The sequence below is a fragment of the Neophocaena asiaeorientalis genome, unplaced genomic scaffold (assembly GCF_003031525.2).
Source record: "Neophocaena asiaeorientalis asiaeorientalis breed wild unplaced genomic scaffold, Neophocaena_asiaeorientalis_V1.1 scaffold484, whole genome shotgun sequence".
NCBI lineage: Eukaryota > Metazoa > Chordata > Mammalia > Artiodactyla > Phocoenidae > Neophocaena > Neophocaena asiaeorientalis.
Genome location: NW_020171830.1, coordinates 2,036,030 through 2,062,134, shown reverse-complemented (window position 1 = coordinate 2,062,134; position 26,105 = coordinate 2,036,030). Strand labels below are relative to the sequence as shown.

Below are 26,105 nucleotides of genomic sequence, written 5' to 3'. Positions count from 1 at the left end.
CTGTTTTCTTAATTTTAATTTTCAGCTGTTCCTTGGTAGTATATAGAATCACATTAGATTTTTTTCTTGAATCCTGAGACCTTGATAAACTGACTTTTTAATCCTGGAGCATTTATATAAGCTCCTTTGTGATCTCTTATATTCCTTAAGCATGCACAGATCGGTCCCCAGCCCAAGTCTTAAGAGTTACTCTATATGCATTTCAGCTCATTCCTCTCTGAAACTATTTTTTGCCATTTCAAGTTTCCTGACTCCTTGAACACTTATCTCTGTCTGCTTAATTCAGTGAGAATGCCAGGCTCTGTTTGGCTTCTTCCTTCCTACACCACAGTCTGGAAATGGCCTCCTGGCAGAGAGTCTGCATGATGTCAGGGCTCACCTTCTGTCTTCTCTATCAGAGATTACAGTCCAGTTCTGCCTGTTGGTCAATGTCTGAAAATTCTGTAGTTGTTCCCTTTTGCTTTTCTTTTTAGTTATTCAGAACACAGGGGTAGTTCTGGACCCTGCTACTCCCTCAGGGCTAGACTGGAACTTAAAGATAGGTGTTTAAGGATGTTCTGTCCTTATATAAACAAAGAAAAGTTGGGCAGTTTGTTTTACCCAAAAAAAGGCAGCATATTCAGGTTATGAACAAAGTTAAATCTCTTTTCTAGAGAATCTGACAATGTAATGATTTTGATTTCATATTAGGGACATGGTCATTTTCATCATTTTATTCTTTAGTATACATGTATTAAATGTTTACTGATTGCATGTCAGAAGGGTAGGAAACAGATTGGTCAGGTGTTGGTCACATTGTGTTTGAGACAAAGTTAGTGGTGTACTAAAGTTTTGACAGAATTTAAATTAGTTATACCTCCTTAGGTAGGTTTATTCCTAGGTATTTTATTCTTTTTGTTGCAGTGGTGAATGGAATTGTTTCCTTAATTTCTCTTTCTGATCTTTCCTTGTTAGTGTATAGGAACGCAAGAGATTTCTGTGCATTAATTTTGTATCCTGCAACTTTACCAAGTTCATTGATTAGCTCTAGTAGTTTTCTGGTGGCATCTTTAGGAATATCTCTGTATAGTATCATGTCATCTGCAAACAGTGACAGTTTTACTTCTTCTTTTCCAATTTGTATTCCTCTATTTCTTTTTCTTCTCTGATTGCGTATACTCAGAAAGCTGTAAGACACTGATGAAAGAAATCAAAGTTAACACAAACAGATGGAGAGATACACCATGTTCTTGGATTGGAAAGATCAATATTGTGACAGTGACTATACTACCCAAAGCAATCTACAGATTCAACACAATCCCTATCAAATTAACCAATGACATTTTTTACAGAACTAGAACAATAAACCTTAAAATTTGTATAGAGACACAAAAGACCCCGAGTAGCCAAAGCAATCTTGAGGGAAAAAAATGGAGCTGGAGGAATCAGACTCCCTGACTTCAGACTGTACTACAAAGTTACAGTAAACATGACAGTATGGTACTAATACAAAAACAGAAGTATAGTTCACTGGAACAGGATAGAAAGCCCAGAGATAAACCCACGTACCTATGATCAACTAATCTATAACAAAGGAGGCAAGGATATACAATGGAGAAAAGCCAGTCTCTTCAGTAAGTGGTGCTGGGAAAACTGGACAGCTACATGTAAAAGAATGAAATTAGAACACTCCCTAACACCATACACAAAAATAAACTCAAAATGGATTAAAGACCTAAATGTAAGACCAGACACTATAAAACTCTTCAAGGAAAACATAGGAAGACCACTCTTTGACATAAAGCACAGCAAGATCCTTCTTGACCCACCTCCTAGAGAAATGGAAAAAAAAAATAAACAAATGGGACCTAATGAAACTTAAAAGCTTTTGCGCAGCAAAGGAAACTATAAACAAGACAAAAAGACAACCCTCAGAATGGGAGAAAATATTTGCAAATGAGTCAATGGACAAAGGTTTAATATCCAAAATACATAAACAGCTCATGCAGCTCAGTATTAAAAAAAACAGACAACCCAATCCAAAAATGGGCAAAAGACCTAAATAGGCATTTCTCCAAAGAAGACATACAGATGGCCAAGAGGCACATGAAAAGCTGCTCAACATCACTAACTTAGAGAAATGCAAATCAAAACTACATGAGGGGGCTTCCCTGGTGGCGCACTGCTTGAGAGTCTGCCTGCCAATGCAGGGGACACGGGTTCGTGCACCGGTCCAGGAAGGTCCCACATGCCGCAGAGCAGCTGGGCCTGTGAGCCATGGCCGCTGAGCCTGCTCTTCCGGAGCCTGTACTCCGCAACGGGAGAGGCCCGCGTACCATAAAACAAACAAACAAACAAACAAAAAACTACATGCGGTATCACCTCACAATGATCAGAATGGGCATCATCAGAAAATCTACAAACAACAAATGCTGGAGAGGGTGTGGCGAAAAGGGAACCCTGTTACAAAGTGAGAGAGTGGCATGGACATATGTACACTACCAAATGTAAAATAGCTAGCTAGTGGGAAGCAGCCACATAGCACAGGGAGATCAGCTCGGTGCTCTGTGACCACCTAGAGGGGTGGGATAGGGAGGGTGTGAGGGAGACGCAAGAGGGAGAAGATATGGGGATATATGTATATGTATAGCTGATTCACTTTGAAAAAGCAGAAACTAACACAACATTGTAAAGCAATTACACTCCAATAAATATATTAAAAAAAAGGGAACCCTCTTGCACTATTGGTGGGAATATGAATTGATACAGCCATTATGGAGGACAGTATGGAGGTTTCTTAAAAAACTAAAAATAGAATTACCATATGACCCTACTATGGGCATATGGTAATTCAAGTGGGCATATACCCAGAGAAAACCATAATTCAAAAAGACATGCTCCCCAGTGTTCATGGTAGCACTCTTTACAATAGCCAAGTCACGGAAGCAACCTAAATGCCCATCAACAGACAAATGGATAAAGAAGATGTGGTATGTATATGCAGTGGCATATTACTCAGCCCTAAAAAGGAATGAAATTGGGTCATTTGTAGAGACGTGGATGGATCTCTAGACTGTAATACAGGGTGAAGTAAGTCAGAAAGAGAAAAACAAATATCGTCTATGAACGCATATATGTGGAACCTAGAAAAATGGTACAGATGAGCTGGTTTGCAGGGTAGAAATACTGACACAGATGTAGAGAACAAAGGTATGGACCCCAAGAGGGGAAAGTGGTGGGGGGGGATGGATTGGGTGATTGGATTGATATATATATACACTAATATGTATAAAATAGATAACTAATAAGAGCCTGCTGTATAAAAATAATAATAAAATTAAATTAAAAAAATTAAAAAACAAATTATTTATAAACTTTTTAAAAATTTGTATTTTTAATCTTTTTCAACTTTCTTGATTATAACATCTTGATTTATTCAGCTAGATTACTGAGTACTTTGAACAGTGAACATTGCTTCTATTTCTTTTGTGTGTCTGCTTTGGCTTACTAAACTTTCATTTTAGATTGACTAACTTTTGAGTGGAAATCACTGATCAAGAGTAAAGGTCTCATATTTTGTTAGTATGCTGATAATTGGATATTTCCAGAATGTTAGCCAGTTTCCTGTGATGAAATACTCAATAGTGGAATTATAACAACCTGCTGAATAGTTCTATTATTTGTCCATTTTTTTGTCTTGCAGGTTCAAGTAGTAGTGATTTGTAAAGGAAACATTTCAATTCATTTAAATCCTGCTTATGGAAGGGTTGGAAGTCATATTTAAGCCCGATAGTGAGTTGATATAGCCCTTTTTTTCACACTAGTTTGAACATGTGAACTTCGATAATAGTTAGGCTGAGTTACATTATAATAACTTCACTTTCACTGATGTTTCCTTTTATTTTGATGGCATTTTAAGTTATTTAAAAAATCATAGTAAAATTTGCTGTTGACTTTGCCTTTTTTATTTTACTACCTAAAGCAGACATGGTTCATAATTTAACCATGCTTCTACACGAATAAAAGTAAATTATAGAACAACATACAGGTATTTTCTGCTGTTAAATGTATTATTTACCTAAGCATGGTTTAAAGGATTTAAAATCTATTAGGTATGGATATTGATGCATTTTAAGATATTAACTGCTTCATTTGATGGACTTATTTTTTAAAAATGATTGATAATATTAAAGACTGAATAAGCTAATTTTAAATTATTATTTTTAAATGGAATGTTTGATTTTGTTACAATATTTTTAATCCATCTTTTAATTTTGAAAATTTTATAACTTACATAGAAGTATAAAAAACAGTAAAAGGAACTTCTGTATACCTGTAATAGATGTACCAATTTTCATTTTATTTTTTGTTTTTTTTTAATATTTTTGTGTATGGTGTTAGGGAGTGTTCTAATTTCATTCTTTTACATGTAGCTGTCCCGTTTTCCCAGCACCACTTTGAAGAGGCTGTCTTTTCTCCATTGTATACTCTTGCCTCCTTTATCAAAGGTAAGGTGACCATATGTGCATGGGTTTATCTCTGGGCCTTCTATCCTGTTCCATTGATCTATATTGCTCTTTTTGTGCCAGTACCATATTGTCTTGATTACTGTATCTTTGTAGTATAGTCTGAAGTCAGGGAGCTTGATTCCTCCAGTTCCGTTTTTCTTTCTCAAGATTGCTTTGGTTGTTTGGGGTCTTTTGTGTTTCCGTACAAATTGTGAAATTTTATGTTCTAGTTCTGTGAAAAATGCCATTGGATCTACCAGTTTTTAGCATTTCGACATTTGCTTTCTCTTTCTTTATATAAATAAATATGTATATTTTTCCCCTGAATGATTTTGAAGTATTTATCCTCTATTTGAGAAATTTAGAATTTATACAATCCTGTTTTCCGATATATTATAGATATTCCAATCTCAGTGATTATTCTAATAGTCTTTTATAGCTGTTTGATTTTATTCTCAGTCCAGCATCTATAATGATTACATGTTGCATTTATTTGTTGTATTTCAAACGGCTTTTCTTGTTCTTTTATAAATTGTGTTGTATTCCATTGAATGGATTTATCATATTTTATTCAACCAGTCTTCTATGCATGGACATTTTGTTTCCAACATTTTGCCATTACAAATAATGTCTCAAAGAATACTTCTGTATATGTTGTTTTATATTTGTGGACATGTATCTTCAGAATAAATCCCTAGAAGTAGAATTGGACTACTAGATCATCAGTTACTGTATCTTTATCTTACAGATTTCTCTTTGTTACCTTTTTTTACTTCCTCATCCCTTTAGCACTAAACATACATGCATTTCTTTTATACTCCAGATATTTGGAAGTAATGTAAGATTTTGGTATCTTTTGACTTTGCATATTGAGTATTTTGCTAAAAAGTCTTAGAAAATAATAAATGCTGTTTACAATAACTAATACAAGTATTAGAAACCTCAGGAATTTGAGCCTAATTATAAAAGATAACATATCAATGAAAAGTATGCATTTTAAAATAAATACACTGTGATTAATTTATAGCAAAGAAATTAAAGTTTTATGAGACTAATGAATTAGAATTTTTAATACTGTTTATTTCTGAATAAGTTGTTTGTTTAGTTAGTTTTGGCTGCATTGGGTCTTCATTGCTGTGCAAGGGCTTTCTCTAGTTTCAGCAAGCGAGGGCTACTCTTCATTGCAGTGCGTGGACTTCTCATTGCGGTGGCTTCTCTTGTTGTGGAGCGTGGGCTGAAGGCTCGCGGGCTTCAGTAGTTGTAGAGCGCGGGCTCAGTAGTTGTGGCTCGCGTGCTGTAGAACACAGGCTTAGTAGTTGTGGCGCTTGGGCTTCGTTGCTCCACAGCATGTGGGATCTTCCCAGACCAGGGCTTGAACCCATGTCCCCTGTATTGGCAGGTGGATTCTTAACCACTGAGCCACTGGAGAAGTCCAATAACTTGTTTTTAAAACAACTTATTAGACATGAACGTAAGTTTAGCATATCTATATGTGTATATATACACACACACACATATATATATGAAGTACAATATTAATGACAACCACAGCTAATATACATCATCTGCTTTGTGCCTGGTACCATAATGCATATACATTAACTTAAATTACTTAATTTAATCCCCAGCAGCTTTATAAGGTGTATTTATAATTTTTTTCCTCATTTACATATGAGGACAATGAGGCCTAGAAATGTTAAGTGCCATGGTCTTACTTACGCAGCTAATTAGTGGCAGAGGCAAGATTTGAACCCACACAGTATTCAATATAGATTCTGGGCTTTTAATGACAATGCTTCACTATTTCTATTGGACTCAGTATTATTTTTCTGTATTAAGCCAGTATTGACCTAAGGTCTGTATGACTTTGAGTTCTTAACCACTGTGTTCTCTTTCTTTCCCTGAAGGAAGTATAATAAGATTTTATGTGGTTGTTATATCAAATTTATTATCATAAGTGGTGATACAGGATTGAAATTCCATTCCTAACAGCCACAGCTGCTAACAAAGCAACCCTTTTATGCCACCATCCTTGGCAGAATACTGAACTATGTGTACCATTTTTCTGACCCATTAAAATTATTTATGTTTCTCCTTTTCAGTGGATGATTCAGCAGCCACACAAAGCAGCAACATTCTTTGGATGCATCGGGATAGATAAATTTGGGGAGATCCTGAAGAAAAAAGCTGCCGAAGCCCATGTGGATGCTCATTACTATGAACAGAATGAGCAGCCAACAGGAACTTGTGCTGCGTGCATCACTGGTGGCAACAGGTCAGTGTTATTTCAAGGGAAGCACTGTACTAATTGACTGTTTAACCACTGGTAAAATCTGAATTCAAATTTGAGTTTGGAATTTAGACCTCATGTTTGTAATTTATTTTAATGTTTAATAAACTCTTCTTCCTAGTATCACTTTTCCTTAAAAAATTTTTTTTTACCTTTCTTGAACCTGTTGTTATCTTCATGAAGCGGAATGAAATGAAAATTTTGAGATTATCTAGTCCAGCCTCTACTTTTTATAATTAGGGTCAGAAAAGGAGCGCATTTTATTCAGTGTTTTGTAGCTAGGTTCTTGCCGAACTGGCATTAGGAAGAATGTTCTTTTCAACATATCCTGAGATTGGAATATTAAAATACATATATATTTTTTAAATATATAAAATATTACATTATATCCAGCCTCATATAAATTAGGTCATCTAAAGCATTTCTGGCAAAGTCATCTGCCCATACTAAGCAACTTCCGTCATGGGTAATGCATCACTCAAAAAACAATCTATTACATTTCTATACAACTTCGCTTATCAGAAAGTTTTTCTTTGTGTGAACTTGAACTCTGTCTCTCAGAACCTTCCATGCATTGCTTTTTTTGGTGCCTTTTGCAGCTACGTGGAGGTATATCTTCAGTACATTCATGCTTTGCTAACATCATTATTAGCATACTGCTTATCAGCATGGGCTTTTTTCTCCTTCGGAAAGGAAAAAAAATAGTTTTCCTAGTTATTATATTGTTAGAATCACCAAAGATGGTCTCTTTTAAAATGGTGACTCACTAGATACTTTACATCCCTTATAGCTAAAAATATTGTCTGTCCTCCACCATTTCCTATCTCCCTTTCTTCCCCTTCTTTCTTATTTGCCTCTCTGTCTTCTTTTCCTTATTTCCTCCCTTATCTCTCTTCCCCTTGCTCCATTCCTCCTTTTTACCTCATATGTTTTTGCTCACTCTTTGACCTCTCAAATGTATGTTAAAGACCTGACACTATTCTGGGCAGTAGTCATTAAATAAAATATAACTTTCAAAAACAATTAGGGTACCAAAGCCATTTTCAAACTTTCCTGTAACTTTATTTTTTGGGTGTAGGAGAAATTTATGATTTTAAGGTTTTAATAAATAAAACCGTCGGTTCGAACATTGAGATATACTTATTTAGACCTTTCCCCTTTTCAGTTTTTCTAAAAACCAACTTTAATAGGCAGGTGCAGAGTTTTCGCATTAGTGAGAAATGTGTCAACTTTTGCCTCTGATACCACTCCGGCTACGTTAAAATTGCAAAATTGTTTTTGTATGTTAAGTTGTTATTTTAAAGAACAGGTATGATAATATTAGGTCTTCCATCAACAGCTTAATTTATGTACTCATATAATGGTTATGGTGATCAGTATTAATTAGGTGCTATTGGAAGTCAGAAACTGAGGGAAACCCTCGCTGTCTAATTCATTATGCAAATCGTGGAACCTAATAGATTTGGATAGATTGTTTTAAATAGAGCTGGGAACTCTAACTTCCAGTGTCCCAAACTCAGGTTAAGGGAATATTCTTCTTAATCCAGGTTCTTATTCTCCACAAACTCTGAACCAGATAGATACACTTGGATAGTAAGAATACCTGTATTTTCTTTTGGAGGAACTATTTAGTTTCCTATCAAAAGAGTAGTATTTTTTTTATCAAAATAGAGTTTAGTAGCTCATACCAGAAGTATTTGCTTTTATTTAATAACCATTTTTTGGTCAACATTTTGCAAGAGTCATGATTACTAAAATATTTTTTATGAATTAATTATCCTTAAATTTGTAATATAGTTATTTTGCATATACATGTATTGATGAATATCACTCTTATTTTCATTAATTTAGTTGAGCATAAACAGAATGTATCCTTCAGTTAGTCTGATGGCATATGAGTGAGTACAAATATGTTTTGGAAGAGAATTGATTTATTTTTTTCAAAAGAGAATCTAACCATATTACCAAAATCTTAAGTGATGAGATGATGTATTTGTGGGATGTTTTTAACCACAACTGTTAACTAAAAAAAATTTGAAAAATTGGCAAGTTATTTTTTTTTTAATTTGTGGGTCAGAAGGCGGGGGAAAAGTGTTTTTATTTCTTTGTCTGTAACATAAATAATTATTGTATTAAGTTTAATTGTTGGACAATAATAAAAAGCTCTGTGTGGCACTTGGAACAAGATTTTAAATGTAGTATTCTGCTTAGATTTTCAGCTACAAAACGAACAGTGCAGGGAGTTTTCAACTATGAAAACTAATATTAATTTATTCTAGCCCATAAAATGTAATGGTTTTATGTAATGTAATGTAAAATGTAATATATTAATAAAATTAATCCCTCATAGTAAATATGGTCTACATTTATATGTGTTTTGTAAAATTAATCCCATACCTCGCTTTTAAAGCATTAGATTAAATATCACTGGATAGTATGTTGATATTTCAAAACTGAAGTTTTTTGTTGCATATATATTTTTTTGTGGGTAACTACATAGTAGCTATTTCTTAAGTGCATTTTGAACTATTAAAAATGTAGAAAGTAGATAATTTTATTATTTTAGTATCAAAAGGAAGCTTAAATGCCAGTTCCTCAAAATACCAGATGATATTTAGAGCAAGGATTAATGTCCTTGTTTATCTCAAAGGCAACAGAGAAATCTTGAAAAGTTTTCAGAATAAAAGTAACTTTATGGGCTTCCCTGGTGGTGCAGTGGTTGAGAGTCCACCTGCCAAGTCAGGGAACATGGGTTCGTGCCGCGGAGCGGCTGGGCCCGTGAGCCATGGCTGCTCAGCCTGCGCGTCCGGAGTCTGTGCTCCGCAACAGGAGAGGCCACAACAGTGAGAGGCCCGCGTACCGCAAAAAAAAAAAAAAAAAGTAACTTTATTTACATTTATTAAAATCAGTATACGGCAGTTTGAAGAATTAAGAATAAAATTAAAACAAATTTTACAAAAATGTTTTTAGTTAACTGTATAGTTATATGACAAGTTTGACTATATGTAAAACTTACTTTTTGTTATTGTTGTTTAGATCCCTTGTAGCTAATCTTGCTGCTGCCAATTGTTATAAAAAGGAAAAACATCTTGATATGGAGAAAAACTGGATATTGGTAGACAAAGCAAGAGTTTATTATATAGCAGTAAGTATTTGCCTAATTCATATTTCTGGTACATATTTACACTATAAATTATAGTTGTTAGCTGAGGTACATTTAAAAATAATTGTCTCTGATTATCCTGTAAATTCTTTACCCATCTCAAAGCATATGCTAGGTTCACTATTACAAATACAGAACAGAAATATGATCTTTCTGTGGTAGCGTGATTTGTATTATTTATCTTCAGATATACCTCTTTTTAGATACATTATACATAGATGTTTTTAAACCAAGTATCAAATTCTGTATTAAATCTTAAGGTCTTTGAAGTAATTCTGGAAATTTATATTTTGTATTTTTAGGCTACTTGTTGTGAATGATGCATGCATTGTGTGTGGAAATATTATTAGCAATATAAATATTCACTGCAAACAGTTTGAGCTTATTTGATGAAAAAACTTAATTACTATTTATTCCATAGTAATTACCATGACATCTTTTAAGTTAATATTTTAGAAACATTGATCATGACAAATCTTTTAAATATCAGAATATGGGCAGCATGTAATTTGAATTATTAAGCCTTCTGGCATAAAAAATAATTGGTTAAGAATTCATTTCTAAAATAAGACTGTACTAAAAATTCTCCTGAATTAATCACCCTATGAATACCTTGTTTTTATTTAATATGAGTTAAATGTGGCTCATCACAAATACTAAGTAGATACCTATGAAAAATTAAAAGTACTTCATTTGCATATACGGTTTTGATATAACAGCTGCTGCCATTTGCTACCTGAGCTGTGAAACAGCTGGTAAGATGCATAAAAAATTGATTATCCAGTAGGAACATGTTTATTGAAAATATAATTATTTCTTTCAGTCTATTGTTACTGTCTCCTACAGCATGTTTACGTGCACTGCTGTAGGCTTTACAAGGTTATTGATTCCTCTGTATAGCAAATCCTACCCCTTTATAGCTGTCAAGTAAATGCTTACATTGAGAGGATTATATAGAGGAAAGTCATGTTACCAACTATTCAGGTACAGTTTTGTATAAAGTGTAGAGTGATCAGTTTTGTTCAAATTAGTAAAATTGAACCACTTTTGAGACTTGTATATTCAGCCAGAAACAAGTATCAAAATGTATTCCAGTTTGATATATCTGATTGTAGCTGTTAGCTCTTAGTTTCTGTTTCAGCTGTTTCATAAAAGAATGCTCTTTCACATTGCCAGGTAAATCTATAGTTTGTTCAGAGTTTGGCTATTTTTAAATAGTTCTGAAAATAGTGGACTCATATTGGATACCTGGGATGCTGTAGATGCTGTATATTCTTGGTGAACATTCAACAAATATTTATTCTGCTAACAACTAAGAACATACTTCTTATTCATCAAAATCTGTGAAATTTCTTCTGAAATTAAAATTATTTCCACAGACTTTCAGCATTTCTTTTAAATCTTTAATTCCCTTTCAGCTCAGAGCATGCAGTCTAGTCTTAATAAGAAAACTGCAAATTTAGATAGAGTAGATATGTATGTCTTTACTTATTTCAAGAAATCAGGTTGGCTTCTCTACACTTTCAGGTTCTGTAGTGTCAGCCCTCGTCTTACATCATCATCATAAACTTCAGAGGTTCAACAACTTGAAATTGTGGGAGCTCTTTATACAAAAGGTTCTTGATCTGAAGAAGCAGCTCAATATATCTAACACATTTCCATAAGTAAGATGTCTATCTGCATTACATAAAATAAACTAGATCTACATACTCAACTCTTCTTCTCACTGTTCCATGAATTAATAATAGTCACAAGCGTTAAGAAAATTCAAAACCTTCCTCATTCTCTCTGTCACATAATGCGTTGAATCTGCAATTCACAGCAAAAACTTTCCTAATAAAAAGTCGAAATGGAATATGCATATACCAGTATTCTCTTTTGGTTTAAATGAAGTGTTGACATCTTTTTTACCTTCATAGCAGGTGTCCCACTTACAGCATATAAACTCAGTTTTTCCATGTTTAAACTGAATTCTTTGTTAGTAGGTTTTTAGGGATTACTGGTTATGCCAATAGCTAATTACATGTGGAAAACTTAAATCTTAGTTGCTTTTTACCTTTATAATCAGATTGGCATATGTCTGTTTATTCTCTTATATGAAATATTTCTTACACTAGCCCTCTAAGACTGTGATATTTAGGAAAGGTTTATGAAAAAGATGAGGAAATTGGAGCCATTAAATTTCTAGACCATATATTTTCTTTTTTAAGCAATATTAATGTGCTGTGAAAAGTGAGAAAATTAGCACTCTAATTTCATCCTGCCTCTTGATATTTGTAGTTATTTTATTTTTATATTTTCAGTGTTTAAACATTTGGGCCTTTTTTTTTACTCCTGCTCTGTCTGCTTTACATACTTGTGTTGCTGTCTGCCATTTCTAAAGTTATGGGATATAGTTGTAACACCTGTTTCAATGCCCTTGTCTGCAAATTCTATCATATGTTTTTTTTTCTGGTTCTTGCCATGACATTGGGTTGTTTCCTCATGCACATATGCTAAAGACTTGGAAAAGCCCTGCGGATCCTGAGTTCTCATTTTGTACCTCTTTCTTCAAATGGCTCTCTCCTTTCCAGTATGCTGCCCTTGCACGTGCTAGCTACCTTGGCTTTCCTGAATGGAGACTACTGGACTCTGTTTAGGTTCTCTCTGCCCTGATGACTGCAATCTGGAAATTCTCTCTAGGAATTAAGTTTGAATAATTGTAGGGATCACCTTATCTTGTCCCTTATTTGATTACTGTCCAATTTCTCAAAATTGATATTTCCTATATTTTGTCCAATTTTATAGTTGTGTAAGTTGTTTAAATCCATTCCTCATTCTTTTCATCTTGGTTGGAATTAGAAATTTCCTGTTTGGTTTTGTTTTTCCTTTTTTTTTAGATGACTATTTCTGCCAGATTGCCTGACTTTTTCTTTGAATTTGAACAGTCTTAAGGTTGATTCAACCTAAGAAACTCCCTAAATTACTGTTCTAGATTCTATAAAATTATCTAGCTGTCACTTTATCATTTAAAAATAAATTTAAAAGCTCTTAGCTAGTAGATAACTTTTCATCCATGTATAGTAATTTTTCTAATATTATCAGTCAGTCCTTAATAGTGTTTTGGACTACATTGTGAGTACAGTGGGATTTTGCACAGAAATTTATGCATTATTTCTAAAGAGTTTTTAATGAGAAAAAGGTTCCAAGTTTTAAATACATGGTAAAACACTGAATCAGCTTGCAAGTTTGGGCTTATATAGGGAGAAATTTTAACTTTAGAGATCAAACAGGTATTTAAGAAATAGGTTAACAAAAGCTTCCAGTGCCATGTGACTTACTTTGCATAAACTGTCACCCAATGTGTGTTCTTTTTTACTAATTCAAAATTAAGCACTATAATGGAAGAATAGTGAATCATAGTTTGTCAATAATTGTTTGAGAATATGGGACCAGTAGTTTGAATTTTCCTTTGACTCCTATGCATATTTCCTTCTTTCTGTGATTTTTCCAGTTCCGTGGCTTATTACAGATCTTCTTTTACCGTGTCTGTCTTTAATTTATAACTCCATCTGACTGCTTTTATCTCTTTTCAGTCTACAGTCTTACCATTTTGGTTAATACAGTTTTTGTGAGGGTAAAGTTTTAAATGTTACTAATAGTTGCTTCTGGAATAACGGGAGGTATGATCACGGATAATTGGAGGAAACATGGTTTGGAGAAGTGTACAACCTTGGAGGAAAGGAATAGAGTTCCCATATTTGGTAAGAAATAGGAGTTTTTGCATGTAAAGGACAAGCAGTAATCAATAACAACTATTTAGGTCTTACATCTCTCACTTTGTTTGTCCTGATTGGGTTTTCTACTAAAATTCTTAATGACTACATGAGTAATAATTTCTCTTAGTAGAACTGTTACTTAGACTCACAATTAAATATCTTTGTCAGTAATGTGAAAGCAATAACTAAATTCATTAAAATGAGGTGATAAATTATAAGAAATCTAGTCTATGAGATCATTTGGAATTTTACATATTAGAAGTTTTTCAGTGAACGTTGAATAACAAATTAGAATGAATGTATAATGAAATAATATAATTGCTGTTTTTTTAGGATTTGGTTTTCTTCTGATAGCATTTACTAAAAAATATTCTACAGTATAACATGATTAGGAATTTTAAAAGACATTTGATTATGTTCAAAATTGTGTCATTTAGTATTCTAACGTTGTCATGAAAAAATTTGAGAAAGGTTCTAATGAAAGGGAATGAATTTGTCTCGTAATGGTGACCTAATAGAAACTAGAGTAATGTACAAGGAAATGAAAGATACCTATTAATTTAATATATATGTATGAGATTTGTACTACTCCCCCCCCCAAAAAAAAATCTGGATAGGTGAAAATAGAAAAGTTTTGCTCACTTATGGACAGTTACTTAAACTCGTTGCCATAAAACCTTATTACACCATAGAAAAAGCCTCTGTAATATTATCTTGTGAACGCTGTACTATTATAATGAATGTACTTTGGCAAAATAAGTAAACAAATGGATTTTTTTTAAGTTTAAGCTATTTAATTGTGAATGATAATGACTTCATAGGTCACAGTTCTTTATAAAGCATTTAGCTATGAATGAATTCAAGGCATTTTTGGAATTTATTAATCTTCATAATAGTCTTCTGAGATTATTAGTTAAGGAGTTGGATGGTTGAACTACCTCTGACTTTTCATTTTATCAGTGTTCTAAATGCAGTTTTTGAACGCTTATGTATTGGAACTCCCATTGTATTGGTCAAATCAGAGATCATCATTTGGCTTTATTTCTGCGTTTTTTTACTTCAGGTTTTTGACTATACTATTCTGGATTGCTTCACTGACTTCATTAGGGAATAATTGTGAATTCTTAAGCCTTTTTAAAAATTTTTAAAAATATCCTTATAGGTGACATTAACTATTACATTTATAAATTCAAAAAATAAAATAAGAAAAATGTGTTTTTTTCCCTTCTATCTGGAGCATTACATGTTTGTATATAATTCCTGACATTTAGTATAGTAGTACACCCAACCCCCGCCCCTCCTTCCAACACTTATCCGCCGTTCTACTTTTTGTGCTTTCAGTTACCCATGATCAACTTCAACCTGAAAATAGTAAATGGAAAATTCCAGCAATAAACATTTTATAAGTTTAAATTGTGCACCATTCTGAGTAGGCTGATGAAATCTTGTGCCATCCTGCTCTTGTCCTTTGTCCAGCGTACTCACACTGTACACTACCTGCCCTTTAGTCACTTAGTAGCTGTCTCAGTTATCAGATCAGTTGTTGCAGTATCACGGTGCTTGTGTTCAAACAACCCTTATCTTACTTCATAATGGCCGCAAAGTGCAAGAATAGTGCTGATGAAGAAAATGTAGTATATAAAGGGTTCAGTACTGTTGGCAGTTGCAGGTGTACACTGGCGTTCTTGGAACGTATTCCCCACAGATAAGGGGGGGGGTTGTATATATATGAATCTTTGTCTTGCAGGAATTTAGAGTTTTATGTACCAATTTGATACCCCTTCAAGTAAAGCCCAAAACTATGTGGTAAAAATGTCTATCTTTAGCTTGGATATAATATAGAGAGAAAGAAAAAGACTGTTAGTTGTATTGCTTCTTAAGCATTAGTATTAGAGTTTAATTTTTAACTTAAAAAAATTTTCCTTATGTTATTGATGTCCAGTGAGTTACACAAATGATTACTGTTCTTCTTCCTTATTAGAGACAATCTTTGATTCATACTAGAAAATTTTTCAAACAAGAATGTGATTTTTAGAAATTCTATTTGTACTTATTTTCAGTTTGTCTAGAATTTTTTTCTGGCAAGTTAAACTCTAACAGTATCATTTTTTAGACTAATACTTTGAATTTTTATAGATACATATTTTCCCCAAGTAGAGCAGTTTACTCCTATATTCCTATAATTTTTCTTAAGTCTTACTTTTAGCAGTTGTCAAAAATAAAACTCTACTAGGAGGAGGGAATCTGAAATATTAAAGTAAGGTTATTTTCAGCTAAACAGATAATCTGTTTACTTATAGTAGAAAAGTAAGATAGTGTTGATTAAAGAAGTTTTGGGCTCTAAAGATAAAGATTGGAAGTTTTTGTGTTTTGGATTTGTGGCATTATAATGAAGTCTTGGAATTTTATGTGAGGTTGGAAACCACACTACGTGCTAATTGCCTTAGAAGGTAAGAAAATAAACGTATGTATAGCAATTAGTTATTAAGGCAGTAGGTTCTTATATAGAGCCTCAAATGAATTAACAAACCATCTACTGAAATATTTACACTTCAGTTTACTTTATTTATATATTTCAGACCACTCAGCAATTGCTTGAGAAAATGTTTACTAAATCTCTTTAATAAACATCTTTGAGAGGGAAAATTTATAGACATTGTGATGACAGTATACATTTTTATGTGCTAGTTGTCACATCTTTGAAATTGTATATAAATTGGACATAGTCTAGTATCTGTAGAAGTATATCTGTTTTCTAACATATTTTACTGTTATACAATCTTTATAGCTTAATATGATTTAACCCATATGTTCTGTTGTCTCTATTCTTCTAGATAAATTAAATTGGATTTAATCTCTTTATAGTAGCTTTATTGAGATATTTATATACTGTAAAGTTCACTGGTTTAAAGTATACAATTCATTGATCGTTAGTATATTCATGGAGTTCTGCAACCATCACTGTAATATAATTTTAGAACTTTAACATCACCACAAAAAGAAACTTTGTACCAATTAGCAGTTATTCTCCATGGTCCCTGCATTCAGTCTTGTATCCACATCTCATAATGGTTTCAGTGATATTCAGGTATTATGGCTATAAATTATATAATTGTTCCTAATTAGACAAATAATGAATTTATGTCTTTGTTCTTTGACATATGTAGTGGAAGTCATAATAAGTCTTCTTTGTTTTCTTCCTATTACCTCTTTCTCTTTTGCAGGTACTCTAAAGAGTGTCTTCTGAGCTTTTGTTCTCATTTATTTGTTCTAGATACAGTGTTACCATGTTTTGGGGTCAGTTCTTTAAAATGTCACTTAATTTTTTTTTTCTGATTTGGCTGAATGACATGTTGTAGATGAAGATTTTAAAATTATATTTGGTAAAGTGGAATGAGAAAACAGTTTTCTTCCTTTCCAGTACTTAGGCATATTAAATCCATATTTGCTGTTATCCAGCTTCAGACCAATACAGGTTTCTCAGCTATATAACAGGGCTCATTTGACTCTAACCTCTTGTGTCTGTCATGTGTTTTCTCTCTACCACTTGGACATATTCATGTTAACTTTTTCACTGACATTGTCCTGATACAATTAGAAACATTAGCAAATCCTAAATAGTTGAAGATATTCTGAAAGATAGATTGCTGCTTTTCCAAATTGCATTCCTCTTGTACTCTATACAGATTGCTGACACAAGTTTTTCTTTAAATTTTGATAAACCCTTGAACACTTTTCCCTGTAACTCTCTCCCATCTTTCCCTATAATACCCTTAGCCCAAACATAAATTTTGTGTAACCTCCCACCCCTGTTTAACTCTGCTGTCCTGACTAGTCATTTTGTGTATTCATTTTTCAAAGTATTACTTCTTTCTTCATTCTATAAACAATTTAAGACCAACTTTACTATTGTTGTTAAGTTTAAGGGACATGACATAAACTGTCACAATCAAATAAAATGTATAGTAACCCACCAAAAATATTTTGGTTCGGTCTTTTCAGAAAGATGCATATATACAAAATAAAAGAGCACCATATATTCTGTTACTCATCCTACAAAAATAATTATTTTTACAGATATGTAGCTCCTTTAAGGTTAACATTTGACAGCTATAGTAAACTAAATTGAATCTTAAAAATATTATTTTGCTTAAGAATGTTGACTAGCGTTTCTGAGGTAGATTGATGTGCTTAGTGTAGTAGATTTTAATCTTTTCTGAGTTTTGAACCATTCCAGAAAAATTTATTTACTCATAAAATTTTTATATAATTTTTGGTAGTGTATAGATTCAAAAAGCCTTTCTGCTAATTAATGGAGCCCAGTTCAAGAACCTCTGTTATAGTAAATAGTGAATTAAATGATACATAATCCAGTTATAGTTCCATATTAGAAAACGTCCATTCTGGATTTCTAAAACTTTTCTAGTTGTGACTCTATACTTGTTTCCTTATATCACTCAGGAATTGTTTTTTGTAAAAATATGTTAAAGTGGAGAATCAGACTTAGTGGTGAAATGATGTATTTAGTGCCAGTGATAGAAGAGCAGAATTCTATAAAATTATTCAAATATCTTTGAATCATTTGCTCTCTTTTAAAAATATCTGTATGTTTTCATTACCTGAATATAACCAAAGACCTAATAATGCTAGTGCTTCTTGGTAAATATTCCCTAAAGTCATTTTTATTTCAGTCTGTCAAGGTGGTCATTGTGATGTTTTCAGGTAGACTGTAACATTTTTACTTCCTCAGATGAGCCAAATTGGGACTATACTTCGTGGAAAGTTTTTTTAATATAGTATGTAGACATTGGTAAGAATCGGAATGTCCACTGACTTATTAGTTTCACAGATGCTTCCATAATACTTAGTGTACCCTTGGGTATGTTAAATTATCATATCCTGACCGCAATCCTGAAACATGCCAATCTTATAAAGCCATATTTCTGAGAACTAAAGCAAGCTTTCAGCGAACCATCTCTGACATGCCATGTTAATTTCCGTAACTATCATTACTGGAAGTGGTAATATTTCTAAGGCATGGAGAATCTTGATAAATCTACCAAGTAAAAAAATATGACAAAATATCTACCTTATCACTGGGTTTCCAATTATGAGGTTTGGTTTCTTTCAATCCCAATTGAATCATTTTTGAAAATCATTTTTGAAAATAATGATAAGCATCTTTTTTCTCTTGTCTTGAGTTATAAAATAGTTATTTAGGTGTACAATATATCAAAACACAATAACTTAATCTATTTTCATTGTGTCTAGTGTTCATATTGTGAATGAAAACCTCATTCTGTCATCTCATAGTATATTTACATATACACATGATTTTTGCCTTAAGTAGAAAAGAAACAGCTGACAGATACCTAGGTTAATTTCCTTTTTAAAATTGCAGCAAACTGTTCTGTGATTCTTTTGTGTGTTTGGGGCTATTTTGTGGAGAAAGAATTTGTCAAGCAACATTTGAGGGACATTGGCCTTTTGTACCCTTTCCTAAATAAACTTAAACAGAAACCTGTCAACTCAAGAATAAAATATTTCTTTGTAAATTCTCACCTGCAAATTATTGATAATGGAAGGAGCACCTTTTTAATCCTTATATCCCCCTACTCCTCAACAGCTTTTAGATTGTAGATAAACTTCCCAGCTCAGTAATTAACTGAGCTCAGTCATCGCACCCCATATCATGTGATTTTTTTTTTTTCAGTAGAATACATTATTAGAGCACTTACACAGCCAGTCTAGCTGCAGCAGCCCAGGCGGCAACAGCAGTGCCATTTTTCACAAAGGAAATGTTGAACAGGAGCCAAATGTTTGGTGGCAGTCTGTTGCTAGGAAATCAAGGTCCTGAGGCGATTAATGACAAAGCAAGCAATAACAAGAAGGCAGAATTACAGATTTAAAAGAGAAAAAAGTGGTTGGTGTTATAATTACCCAAAGAAATCCGCACTCATTAAATTGGCTGTTTTTATGATTGACTTTAATTGGAGGTTAGCTCAGATATTTAGCTCCTTTCCCACCCCTTTAAACACACACAGGCACATAATCTGTAGAACTGCAGACTTGTTTTTCTAAGCATTGAGAGGAGCTTGCCCTGTAATTTGATCCCCACTGACAGATGCATTTTCTATGCTGCCATTTTGAATTAACCTATTGTAGAACAATTTTCTTCAGCCCTGTTGAATAAAACATCTAGTCTGATTACCTCCGATGGATTTGATAGAGTAAAAGAATGTACTTCTCATTGAAGTAGACTGTTTGCATGGACTCTACTGATTTTGAACTCTGCCAGTAAGCACAATCATTTGTAATTAATTTTCGAAGAAATTTGTGGGGAGGAGGTAATGAGAGTCACCCTTTTATAGTTTAATGTTTGGGCATCTGCATCAAAACAGTATTATTCTTACAAGAAAGTGTTATTTTTCAATAAGATGTTCATATGCATTTAAAAATTTTTTGTGACTCTTCATCTATACTGTTGATAATTTTAGGAATAGAATCTTGTACTTATGTGCTCTAAAATGACCATTCTTCCTCCCCACCAACAGTATTTTAATTATAGGACTCAATATGCTTCAAAGCAACCTATTGTGAAACTGTTTTTAATATATAAAATACTTAATTAAAAAGATTTTAAGATCTGCCTGCTTCAATAAATCTTTGGTGTATGTATCAAAAAGAAAAGAATTCCTTTATTTAAATTTTCTATGGTTTGATAAAATATATTACCAGAAAATCATTGATCAGTCTTTCATGTACAATACCAGATGAAGCATCATAGTTTATTTACCTTTCAGAAGCCTTAAGAATAAAGTTACATGATGCCACTGCTCTCCAGATTTTTAATCAAACCCTGGAACAAAAGAGCCAAGCACATTCTATCTGACAATACACACAGCGCTAATCAGATGCCAATGCCAAGCTGTCTGCTTTGTTAAATACTTAGCTTCCTAGAGGCAGGAAGACAGCTGCTATAAGTATGATGAAATTTGGTAGTTCAATCTATTTTTACTACCCTTGGGCTGCTAAGATACTGTTAATTTAGACCACCCCAATTGGTACACTTTAGGAAGTTTTTTAAAGAGTTTGTAATTAAAATGATAAAACATCGTTATTACATTGAAAACCTTCTGTAAGTTTTACATTTGACAGATACCTACTGAGATAACCCCAGCATGTAATTTACAATGGTATAATGGTTGTAATTGCATTTTGGGGAAAAAAAAAAAAAAAAGAGGAACTATAGGAGACAAGTGCTTCCTTTAGAAGAGGCCAAATATTATTTTAAATGTTAACACAGATACTACCACCAGGGGGAGAAAGCTAAACTTAAAGTCTTTAACTGATGATAATACTGCCAGTAAGTGGATTGTGCTGCTTAGACCCATATAGTTAACCATATCTCCAGATGATACTGCCTTTGGGGACATGATTCTCAAATTGTATGTGAAATCTGTACTGATTTAACAGACTACTTAAATGTAAGTAAAATGGAAACTTCCAAGCCTCATTTTTTTTTTCTTTTAAGAGAGGGTGCAAATAAGCAAGCTGAAGATTTTTATTATATTTTTTTAACTGTCAATCTACTTGAGCTATCCTTCTGAAATTGAATTCTTCAGATCTATGATATTGGGTAGCTGTCAGTGTATCTACTAAGATTAACTAGTCACATAATTGATATACCAAATTGAGTAGTCTGTAAGATAATTTTCTAGTTTATTGTCCCTACACTGTAGTTGTGGGTTTGTTTTTGTTTTTTAAAATGTTTCTAGTAAACCATTTACAATTCAATCCTAAACATTTGCGTGAGCAAAACTTACAGGGTCCTTCCTTGGAGAATATTTTCTAAATATATAAAATAGGTGCTTGGGACTAGAACCCAACTCCCAACCATGAACAATGTGAAAGTTGATCTCATACTCTCACATGTCTTTTCTCCAGTCTAGAACTCTGAAGTGATAGATTATAAGCACTGAACCATAACTTTTTTTTTTTTTGAACCATAACTTTTAAGCATTGACTCTCCTCACAGTTTTAGGTTTTATTTTGTGAAGAATCATGACTTTTAATTTTTATACTCTGATTTTTAATCATTGAGATGTTAAAATTACAAGTGATGGGGAAAGAAAATCATTAACTACAAAGAAGACACAGGTTAATTTTTTGGGTGATAGAACTGTTCTTGTATGGTACTATAGTGGTAGGTACGTGATTCTATGCATTTGTTAAAGCCCATAGAACTGTACATCACAAGGAGTTAACTTGCAAATGCTTTTAATGTTGGGAATCCTAGGATTAGTGCAGACTTTGACAAATGAATCAACCTGTGTTACAAATATATGACATCACCTCACTGAAGGGGTGTAGAAAAAAGGAGCTGACCTAAGTAACTTTGGAAAATGGTGTCTTGACTGGAAAATGTTAAGTTAAATACAGAGGAACACTATAGAAACACTGTATTCTACTGGGCAGATTTGTTTCTTATAGGAGTATGAGTTTTAATAATTCTGAGCCCACTTTGCATATATACTGGAGTTGGATAAATATCTAAATAAATGATGGATGGTGGGATTCAGGTTTCTCACTGTCAGAGAGGGATGTTACAGATAAACAAGATAAGCCAGGGGGAAAGGCTAAAATAAACCCTGTGGTACTGAGTTAGAGTTGGAGATAATAGTATGAATTTATGTTCAGCTTAATATGTATACATGGGTAGATGGAGAAATAATTACAGGTACATGTGTACACATGGGCTAGTGTACATACATATATTTCCTAGCTCTGTCAACTGAGAAAGCTTAGAATCAGTGATACCTCAATAGCAACAGACACACCCAGCACCCAGATCTGGGTTTGAAAATACTATTCTCCACTAAAAGGATCCAGGGTTCCTTGGAGAAATGGCTGATCCTAGGACAGGGAAAATGAACTTGTAGTATCTTGTATTCTTCCATGAAACCCATAACCCTGATCTAATCATGAGAGCATCAGACAAATCCAAACTGATGGAAATTCTACAAAATACCAAACACTACTCCTCAGAACTCTAAAGGTTATAAAAAATAAGGAAAGACTAAGAATTTGTCACTGATAAGAGGAGACTAAACAGATATGACAACTAAGTACAAAGTGGTTTCCTGGATTGGAACCAGAACAAAAAAGGACATTAGTGTAAAAACTGGTGAAATATGAATTAGGTCTGGACTTTAGTTAATAGTAATACACCAAAGTTGATTACTTAGTTTGGACAAATGTGCCATGGTAATAGAAGATGTTAACATTAGGGCAAACTGAATGAAGGGCATATGCAAACTCTCTTTATTATGTTTGGAGTTTTTCTATAAATATAAAATTATTCCCAAATAAAACTTCATTTAAAAATTTAAAATCTGGGGACTTCCCTGTTGGCGCGGTGGTTTAGAATCCACCTGCCAATGCAGGGGACACAGGTTCGAGCCCTGGTCTGGGAAGATCCCACATGCTGCGGAGCAACTAAGGCCGTGCGCCACAACTACTGAGCCTGTGCTCTAGAGCCTGCGAGCCACAACTACTGAGCCCGTGTGCCACAACTACTAAAGCCTGCGCGCCTAGAGCCTGGGCTCAGCAACAAGAGAGGCCACCACAGTGAGAAGCCCGCACACGGCAACAAAGAGTAGCACCCGCTCTCCACAGCTAGAGAAAGCCTGTGGGCAGCAACTAAGACCCAATGCAGCCAAAAATAAATAAATAATTTAAAAACCTGTGTACCCACCACCCGTCTTAGGAAACAGAACATTACCAGTATCATCTTTTTTTTTTTTTTGTGGTACGCGGGCCTCTCACTGCTGTGGCCTCTCCCGTTGCGGAGCACAGGCTCAGCGGCCATGGCTTACAGGCCCAGCCGCTCCGCGGCATGTGGGATCCTCCCAGACCGGGGCACGAACCCGTGTCCCCTGCCTCGGCAGGCGGACTCTCAACCACTGCGCCACCAGGGAAGCCCTACCAGTATCTTTGAATCTCTATGTGATCCTTATGATTCCATGTCTCTTTCCACCCTCAATGTAACGATTATCTTGAATTTTATGAATATTATTCCCATGTTTTTCTTTATAGATTAACCACATATGTATCCCTAATCATTCTATCACATCCCTTAACCTTTTTACATAATTTGTCTTCTTTGCTACTTTCTGGATAACTTCTTCAGATTTATATTCTGATGTTTCTAATTGTGTCTTCAGTAGTGTCTAATATTCTTTTATGCCTGTCCATTGAGTTTTAATATCCATTACTTTATTTTTCACTTTCATTTCTTTCAAATGTGCTTCTTGTTTCATCATTTTGATAAACTCTGACTCCTTTCTTCTGTTTCTGATCCTTTCATTTCTTTACATACATTAATCTTATTTTCTATTTTGTGCCTAGCCTAATAGTTAAAACATTTGCAGTTCTGATTTTGTTGTCTATTGGTTCTGCTGGCTCTTATTCAGGCTCCCTTACGTTTTGTTTGTGAGCTGATATTCATTATTTGTAGTAATTTTGAGGCTGAGATGAAGATAAGTTTCCTGAGAGAGGGTTTGCATGGGAATCTGCCAAAAGCCTGGGGATACTGGTGGCCTGGGAATGCATTCACATAAATTTTAGGCTTAAAGTTTTGTGGGCTGCATAGGTAACATGAGTTGTAGACCCATAAACTTTCATGAGGGTGGGCTTGTGGTTAAATTTTCAGGGAAGATATTTTTACCTCCACCTAGCATCAAGTTTGAAACAGGGGAATTTCCTTGTGATTCTTTCCTTAGGAAAGGCATACTTCTGTTTCACTCTTACACTAAGTGTGCCGCTCTTCAGAGTTCCAGCTTTATGTGGAGATCTCTATAGACTCCCTATCTTTGATATACCTAGGATTTCTCTCCTAAACCTTGGGCTTAGTAGTGTGCTGGTAAATACTTTGAAACTTGCTCTCTAGAGGAAAAAAAAAGTCCTGATATTTAATATTTTCTAATTTTATATTACGGCTGATTTCAAGCTACCAGTGTGAAGTCATTGAACATGAATTTGGAAAAGATATGTATAGTTTGCTTTCACAAGCCGTTTTCAGCACACTACTGGCAGCTCTGTACATGGCTGTGAAACCTAAAGCTCAGTTCACGGGATTTGGCATGTCCCCAGAATGAAAGACATTTGAGTATTTGCTTATCTCCCTGCATTTCCATTTTTACTTTGTTTTAGCTTTCTGAGTATTCTGTGTTAACCTAGCAATGCATTTCAAAACAAAAAAAGATTCTTTTTTTTGTTAACTCATCATTTGTTGTTGTTTTCAGCAGAAGGGCTATGTTATGGTAACTGAGTCGGCTTGACTACCAAAAATAGAACTTCTCCTTCTAACAATATAATTTATTTTTTATTTTTCTATTATAAACATAATACACGATGATTACATTAAACTTGAGACATGTAAAAAGTATAGAGAGGAATATTAAAATCCCCCATAATCCCATCACACATTTATTTTTTGTGCATACATTTGTCCCTTTGAGTTTTTATATAATTTACATCATACTGTATCTACTGTTTCATAATATGATTTTTGTTTCTTAATATTTAATGAATGTTTGCTCGTCATTAAATATTCCTCCACAAGACCCCCACACCCCATTACACATGAGAGTAAAGAAAAACATCTGCACAGATAGGAATTAGTTTAATCCAGGAATCCAATCGTTATGGCATATTAAAATAATTTGCTAAGGTTATTTATTGCAGCATTTATAATTTAAAAATATTAGAATCTATATAAATGACCAATCATAGGAGATTTGTTGAGTAAACTATGGTACATACACACTATAGAGTACTATGCAGCTTTTTAATAAGCAGATGTGGATTGATTTCCAGGAAATATGACACAAAAAGAAAGCACAAAAGAACGTATATAGTGTTAGCTTTTGTGTAAGAAAAAGGGAAAATAAAACATGCATATATGCAGGAAGGGTAAAGTAGAAAACAATAAAATCAGTAACCTATATGTGGTAGAAAGAGTGATGGAAGAGATGTGGGTGAGCATGACACTTCCTGGAGTTTATTTTTTTGGTATAGTTTCAAATTTTGATAGCATGTTAATACCCTGCCTATTCAAAGGTTAAAGGAAAATGAATGACATCGGTAGGATAGGGGATGTAAAATTGTAAGCATACTAAAACAGATGAACTTAATTGTTTATCAAAAGTCAAATGAATACTGTATACCGAAGGATAAAGAAGAAAGAAGGGAGGACTCAGCCAAGTAATTTATGAGCACAATATTGGATTACATGTCCTCAATTTGGGGCAGAGTGGGAGAGGAGAAAAGTATTGCATACAAATCCTGAACTTTTTTTATTAAGGTTTGTTTATTTTGGTGGTATGGGCAAACTAATGCTGAAA

At 33.7% G+C, this 26,105-nt stretch overlaps 1 protein-coding gene across 2 annotated transcripts in view; it reads left to right on the top strand.

Moving 5' to 3' along the window:
• ADK (adenosine kinase) overlaps positions 1–26,105 on the top strand; it is a 485,627-nt gene that overhangs the window by 247,482 nt on the left and 212,040 nt on the right. For both annotated transcript variants that reach the window (XM_024741096.1, XM_024741087.1), the window contains exons 5-6: positions 6,590–6,762; positions 9,814–9,922. In XM_024741096.1, the coding sequence (XP_024596864.1) occupies positions 6,590–6,762; positions 9,814–9,922 (282 nt within the window). The remainder of the gene's footprint in view (positions 1–6,589; positions 6,763–9,813; positions 9,923–26,105) is intronic.